At 39.7% G+C, this 8,128-nt stretch overlaps 1 protein-coding gene across 3 annotated transcripts in view; it reads left to right on the plus strand.

Moving 5' to 3' along the window:
• Positions 1-625: 625 nt before the first annotated feature.
• abi3bpa (ABI family, member 3 (NESH) binding protein a) overlaps positions 626-8,128 on the plus strand; it is a 33,917-nt gene continuing 26,414 nt past the window's right edge. For all 3 annotated transcript variants that reach the window (XM_020609303.1, XM_020609304.1, XM_020609305.1), the window contains exon 1: positions 626-917. In XM_020609303.1, coding sequence (XP_020464959.1) covers positions 824-917 — 94 coding nt within the window. In that variant the 5' untranslated portion in view covers positions 626-823. The remainder of the gene's footprint in view (positions 918-8,128) is intronic.

An 8,128-nucleotide genomic window follows, 5' to 3' on the forward strand; every position in this document is an offset into this window, starting at 1 on the left:
GAAGGTCAGGGTGCTGGATCTGCAAGTAACATGTCTGACTGTTCTACTCAAGTACTGCTTTAGTTGGCTGACCATAACTATACCTTACCCATATGATATTTGCCATTGCCACAGTATTTCCCTAACCTCAACCATAAAAACATTTACATTAAGTAGAAAAACCATTGACAATGAGAGTAATCTAGGGTTTTGCTGAATCATCCAGTACTGATGTGTTGTTTGGTGATAAGGTTCGTGCAGAGACAATTGGAAACCTGGATACTATTAGAATCATTTGTATGTGGATATAAATAATCTGATTTCTGAAGCTACATGTAAATCATATCCTGATTATGAAGGGGAAGATAAAATAAACAAAGAAAAATGCCAAAAGGCCTCTGCAGATGGAAGGCAGGAGTGGTAGGGAGTCTGGGGACACACCAGATTAAGCAGGGGAAAAAAGAAAAAAAAGGTTGAGGAGGGAGTGAAGCTTAGAGAAAACTCTCTCTTCTTTTCCAGAGTGAGTGAAAAGACAAGGAGAGATGGGGCAGGGAAAGGAGAGTGGGTGTGTCTGCTTCTATCTGTCCCCTCCCTCCATTATTGAGGTATAGATGGTGCAGGAGCAGCCCACAAGTCCGATCCAGTGAGCTGCACTAGTCCTGAGAGTAGTAGTCCGGCCACCCCACAAACATCCAGCCTGACTTCTGCAGCTGCAGCACATGCCCGTTACTCAAGATTCATACAGTCAGCAAAGTAACACTAAGTGACCTCTTCGTGTTCCTCTGTCTGCAATCAGATTGCAGCAGCTCGTTTCACCTGAGACTCAGAGTCTGGCACATCAGAGATGATGCATTCGCACAACTTTCTGGTCCTTCTTTTCATGGTCTTCATTGCTGGGATAGTTCTGTCTAGTGGCTTGACTCCCCACAGGAGCAGAGGTAAGTGGTGAATTGTGGTAAATGGTCTTAAATGGTCTTATACTTGTATAGCGCCTTTCTATGCTTTTAGAGCACACTCAAAGTGCTTTCACATTATTCGGCCATTCACCCATTCGCACTCCCAAGCACTCATGCATTCACACACCGGTGACATCACCGGGAGCAACTGGGGGTTCAGTGTCTTGCTCAAGGACACCTCGACATGTTGACTGGACAAGCCGGGAATCAAACCGCTAATCCTCCGGTTAGGAAACGACCGGCTCTACCTCCTGAGCCACAGCCAAGGTGGTGACACCTGCATTTGATTGCTTTACCCTGAGGCATCCAATTCAGGAGACACTTTTAACTGATGCATATTACTCAGTCATCATGGGTTTTCTCTGCTTGTCTGAGTCCTCTCGCAGTCTTAAGATCCATGCAAGTCAGTTGGGCTGAAGACTTGAGATGCTCTTACTCTATGATTGAATGTGAACATCACTGTAATTCTAGGTTAGCCCTGTGATGAACTGATGGCTTTCCTATGACCTTTCTGCGCATCCTGCCAAACTCCTGATAGCCTTGGAAAAACATTATGCCTTGGGATATCGTTTTCAAGGATAAATGACAAGATTAAGGGCTTTGTCACCATATGGAGATGACCATCTAAATTTTAGTATATTTTGTGATAGATGCATTTAAATCTCATTAATAGCATCACAAAGTTGGAAGTGCCTCGTTTGAAACAATGAAAATGTTTTTGTGGTTTTTAATTTGCAGAAATCCCCAAATTCTCATCCTCAGGCGTATTTCCTCCTCCATTTATATTGATATCTGCTAACATGCTGTACTGTTACTACTTGTGGTTGCCACATTTGGATTTAATGAAGCTCTGCCTTGCGTTTTCCCACAGACCTGTTTTCTGTGTCCAGAAAACAAAGCAAACTGTGTCTTATTGTTGTGGTGCACAAAAGTCTAATTCAGTGCACAAGTATAGTGAAACTGGGTGAACAAGAGGAGTAGAGTGAATTCTATTAGCTGATTACATTTGTGACTTGTGAAGTATTTTGTACCTGAACTGATGATTAAAGGCGCAAAGCACTTAAACAGATTCAGTAGGGGATTTGAAAGGATGTGGTCTCACAAAATGAAGTAGTTTGATTCTGATTTTGTGAAATGTTGTTGAACCCTAAGTCTAACTCTTGTTGAGGACATGTTTTACTGTACAATATTTATTGATTTTCTTTTAAGTGTAATTACCTCACTAAAGTGTATATGCTGGCACAGAGTGAGTATTGTTTTATTGTATTTATATAGTGGTACCCTGAAGTGCATCTAAATTTCATTGTATGTTTCGTACAATGACAATAAAAGTATCTCGTCCTAAAAGGAAAATCGAATTTGCTGTTGTGGGCCACCTGCCAGGCTTTAAAAGTGTGTGTGAGCTCTGTTTTTACAATTGAGATACAAATGAGATATGCAGACAGACACAGTGAAATGAGGCAGTTTCTGCCCAAAAATTTTAATAAGTGTTTCCAAGTTGGCGGTCAGGGGACAAGCTTGTATGCAATCTCATGAGATGGATTTCCTGGCACTGTGCCCATCAAGAATACAGTCTGAGTTTATAGGTCAGCAAAATATTTTTATTTGTTGCATCAGACAAAACATTTGTTTTATTACAACATTACACCTCTTTTTTTTTTTTTGGTAAATCCTCTGAAGAGAGTCTTTCCAATTAAACAGCGCAAGCAATATATTTCCAAAATAGCAACAGCAACATGAAGGTTATCACATCATTTTTGCACTATATAAAACATTCACAAACCAAGTCACTTTGGAGTTTTTTTTTTTTAATTAAAAGTTTGAAGATAACCAGTGTCTGAGCGCCTAATCACGTCTTATGCTGTGTTTTCTTTTCATAAAACATTGGATCAGTTTTAATGAGTAGATTATGGCGTATCCTGTCCCCTCTGTCCAATAAGGGTTCTCATGATATTCTTGGAAAGCAGCAAATTTTCCACAGTTTTACAGATCGTCTCACTGCTGTGTCAAATCACACACACACTTAACACATGCACATTGAATTCTGTTTTCCATCTCGCAGTCTATGCTTTGCAGCCATGCTCTGTTTTGCAAGTTAAACTTAGGTGCCTTTCATTGTAGTAAAAATAATTTGAGATGGGCAGCCTGGAGTCGGTTTACAGAGGTAAGCCCAGAGGAGAAGGCTGCTTCCAGTGCATAAATTGCTGACTGAACATGGCTTGCAGACAAATCTCAGTGTGTAGCTTTTGGAGCTAGATGAAAGGAGCTATGTGTGCTTTGCTTTAGGAGGATAGTTTAATCTCTGTTCTTCTTGGATCAAGCTCACAGTTTTAGAATGAAATGTAATGGAAAAAGTGTGCTTATTTTTGCCTCAGATATAGCATAATAGATTGACTTGACTAGTCTATGCACTGTTCGTTAATCTGTTATTCCCTAGGCTTTTAATGTGTTTGTGCTTTAAAGCATTTTTCTTTCAGCATTTAATATGAGGCAGGTAAATGTGATCAAGTTTAAAATCTTTTAATACAACAAATAATTGATCACTAACAAACTCAAGAGCAATATATGGTCCCCTTTAAACTACAGGCTAAGCATGGCCTCATTTCATGTACAGATTAATGTGAGGGAAATTTAGAAGGCTAGGGGAAGAGCAAATTAATTAAAAGCACTGTAGGAGATTGATGGATGGATGGCTGAAAACATGTAAGACAGCAGAGACTGAGTGAAGTAGTGCCACAGGGAAAGAAAACAGCGGTTGCTCTGTCAGGCTGATACAAGTGTCAAAGAAATACAGTGCCTATTAAAAAGTATTAACCCCCTTGGATGTTTTGCCCTTTTATTGATTTTATAAATCAGTCATGGTCAATATAATTTGGCTTTTATGACATTTTTTTTATAAAAGAAACCTCTAATATCAAAGTGAAAACAGATTTCTACAAAGTAATGTCAATTAAATAAAAATATGTAATGGGAATTAAGTGATTGCATAAATATTCACCCCCTTCAAGTCAGTATTTAGTAGATGCACCTTTGGCTGCAATCACAGCACTGAGTCTGTGTGGATAGGCCTCAATCAGGCTTGCACATCTGGACACTGCAATTTTACTCCATTATTCTTTGCAAAAGTGCTCAAGCTCTGCCAGGTTGCATGGGGATCGGGCGTGAACAGCGCTTTTCAAGTCTAGCCACAAATTCTTTATTGGATTGAGGTCTGGGCTTTGACTCGGCTACTCTAAAACACTGACCCTGTTGTTTTTAAACCATTTCTGTGTAGCTTTCACTGTATGCTTCGGGTCATTGTCTTGCTGGAAAATGAATCTTTTCCCATACTGTAGTTCTCTTGCAGACTGAATAAGATTGTCCTCCAGGATTTTCCTATATTTTGACACATTCATTTTACCCTCTACCTTTCCAAGCCTTCCAGGACCGGCTGCCGAGAAGCATCCCCACAGCATGATGCTGCCACCACCGTGCTTCACCGTGGGGATGGTGATGTGTAGTGTTTGGTGTCTGCCGGCCAAAAGGCACCATTTTGGTCTCATCAGACCAAAGAACTTTCTTCCACTTGCCCATGGAATCTCCCACATGCCTTTTGGTGAACTCTAGTCAAGATTTAATACGAGTTTTCTTCTACAGTGGCTTTCTCTTTGCTGCTCTTCTATAAAGCTTTGACTGGTGAATAACCCGGGCAACAGTTGTTGTATGCAGAGTCTCTCCCATCTCAGCTGCTGAAGCTTGTAGCTCCTTCAGAGTAGTTATAGGTGTCTCAGTGGCCTCTCTCACTAGTCACCCAGTTTGTGAGGACGGCCTTATCTACCCTTTTAACCACATACCGTTGTTTCAAAACACCCACCCAAATTCTTAAGGTATTTTCCGAACCCTCATAGACTCGTCTAACAATGCGGAATCAAGAGTAATCTGGTTCAGTCTAGGAAAAATATAATTTCAATCAGTTTCTTGGCTCTGTCCATTCATTTCATAAACACAGATGGTGACAGAAAATGAAGTCGTCACTCTGGCTTTGTGTGAACATAGATTGACTTTCACCAGAAATGGTGAGAGACAACGTCATGCCCTGTTGCTGTCTTATCTTAACTGAAAAGAAGTTGTTTTACCTCGAAAAACTGACCAAAATGATATATTTTTTTCTGAACTGGAACAAATTATTTTTGATTCCGCATCATTAGAAGAGTCTATGATGATTTGGGAAATACCTTCAGAATTTGGGTGTTTTATGAAAGTCTCAGTTTTGCAGGTTTACAGAAGATTATCTCTGTGACAAGTAATGCATGAGAGGCACACGCTGGGGCTACCGGGCTGTGTTCGTTTTGTGTGTGTGTGTGTATGTGTGTGTGGTGGGAAGAATGTCCTCTACAATCACAGATTTTTCTGATTGATTCAATGGATATGTACGTGTGTGGCACATGGAATATGTAGAGGAACATATTGCACCATTAGGAAGATTTTATACCCTCACCCCCACTGTGATGTTCAGCTGCTCAAAATTCTGTCACTTCCATCCACCAGAACTACTGCATTCATTTCAACAGCAGCAGAAAAGTTATTTTCCATTGCATACTCTATTTTAAAAAGAACACGAGCCTTGTAGTCTTATTCCAGTTTTTTGAGGTTTTGCTACAGATATTTATAGTTCATTAGTTCACACATCAGCCTCAATGGAAAAGTCTTGAGATGATCTCAGTGTGTTTATTCTCAGAGCATTTACTTTAATCCAGTCCTCTAAGAGCGGAGAGAAGCAGAGGACTGTAAGATGGGTGCCATGATGCAGTTCTGTGGTTTGATCACCTAAATCAGGATGTTGGTGCCAAAACTTAACAAAGTGTACAAAGGAATGTTTTACCCAATATTTATTTTCAAACACCAGACATTAATAAAAGTATCATGTTGCACTACAGTTGAAAGTGAAGAGAGCACGTTACACTGACAATCCCATTAACCTACTCCGTTTTCGAAGGATCATCCATCACTGCTGATGATCCAAGAAAACCACTCCACTGAGCCAAGATTGATTTTCCAGTGTGAGGGATTTTTTTCAGGCTTGCAGCATTACATTGTCTGGCTTTTAGTGCAATATGGGATGAATACAATGGTGAAATGTTAAATCACTGATTGTTTGTTTATTGGCTCACTCACGTGGATATGCTCTTACAATAGTCACTGATGAATGTTCCCTTCATGAGGAGCATAGACTGCTTTTGTCATGTTGTTTTTGTTGAAGAGTTTAGTGTTCACTATTACAATTACAGTACATTTTATAATACTGTAAATTGTCACCCATATCATGAGTGGGAATGTTTTTGTGAAGCTGATTCCAAAATGCATCATCAACTCTCCAGAACATATAGATGAACTTAATTAAAATACAGATTATTGTTGGTAATCCCATGGCATAGTAGCATTTTTTTTTTCAGCTGGTCTAAACATTTCCTTATAAGTGATTAATATAGTAGATGATGAGACAGTGCGCCCCTTGGGACAGACCTACAAAAGGTCCCCCACACCTTCTACATGCAGTAAAAGAATGACCCTCAAACTGAAACGCACAAGTACTATAAGCCATTTTGGGTCTGAGTGTGTTTGTTTTTTGGCATTGCTGTGGTCATCATGTCTTCTTGTGGTGGTTTGGTGTCTTGTAGCTATTTTGCATTTCCTGGTAGTCATTTGCATCTCATTTTGTGTCACTGAGTAGTTTTGCACTTCTTAGTAGTTGTTACATATCTTGTAGTAGTAATTCTGCTTGTCTCTGGTTGATTTTCATCTGTTGTTGCTCTAGTTGTCAGGTGACTCTTTCGTTGATTTGCTCCTCTTTGTCTCCTTATGGGCATTTTGTGACTCTTAGTAGTGCTTTACACTATTTGACCATTCAAACATTTATGCACACAGATGTTCACACACTCACACAGCAGGTGCAACTTGCTTCACCCTTGACATGTGGACCGGAGAAGCCAGGAATTGAACCACCATCCCTATGATTAGGGGACAGCCCGTTTTACCTCCTAAGCCACAGCCACCTCACAGCTGTATATGTTTTTGTAGTCATTGTATTGACTTTCCAATAATAAATCTTTTAAGTCACACAGGTTCTGTCTCTGCCAGGTCCATTAATCCATCCATAGCTAAGGGTAAGATTATGGATTTAACTTCACTTCAGTTACATGTCTTTTGATACAGTTTTAAATCACCGATGATCTCATGAGTTTGACAATGTCAGAGTCACTAGTAAAGCTGCTCTCAGAATGAATTTAAATTCAAATAATTTATCATTATTTTTGTCACTGTTCATCCATACAGATGTGTGCAACATAACTCTGTGGCTTAGCATTATTTTTCTGGCTAGCTAAATGTCAATTGGTTTCCTTTGTACTGTAGCTGATTGATGAACGCAACCGTGACTGGATTCATTCCTGAGGCTTTATTTATTTTACTCTGGAAATGCTGGTAAGTCGTAACAGTCCCTAAGTGCTGTGTGGGCTTGGTTTTGGATGGACCATGATGGGATGGAGCCAGTGTTTGGTTGCACTTGTTTGAAGCGTGGTGCCAGAAGTATTCTCATACAAAATTCCACTGTTTCATTTAATGATGAAATATGAGTCAAGGACACGCTGTGAAGAGGAAATGGAAATATAAATGAATTTATTGACTTGGTCTTAATTCTTAAAATAATCATAATTTAATAAAACCAGGTTTTATTTGACAAACCTGTACAGTAAATCTTTCTATCACTACTGCTCCCCATTTCATCCAAGTGTACACTGGTGTGATTATTTAATATTTTATATGTGCACTGGCCAACTGTCAGTCATCAGTTACACCCCTGGCCCAGCTGCACTCATTTGAGTTTTCTGGTGCCTGTTACAAACTGGCTAATTGTTAGCATGCCCAGTTCTTGGCTAGTTTTGAAGGCCACATAGCAGAGACAAGTAATGAGAGAGAAAAAATTATATTTTATGCATTGTGCTTGTAGAAACGTAGTTGCTTGTTGACTATGGTGTGCTGCATCATTATGCAGACTAACCGCAGGTATTTATTAAAAAGATGAATTCCACTACAGCAGATGTCTATCTGGCAATGCTGTTACCAAGTTTAAGGAAATAATTCCGTCTTTATCTACTTCAGTGCCGTTTGCCAACACAGTGGAAGGAGGCCACCTTAACTTTACTCCCACACAAATC

This window comes from Monopterus albus, unplaced genomic scaffold (genome assembly GCF_001952655.1).
Source record: "Monopterus albus unplaced genomic scaffold, M_albus_1.0 scaffold99.1, whole genome shotgun sequence".
In the NCBI taxonomy this organism is placed as follows: domain Eukaryota; kingdom Metazoa; phylum Chordata; class Actinopteri; order Synbranchiformes; family Synbranchidae; genus Monopterus; species Monopterus albus.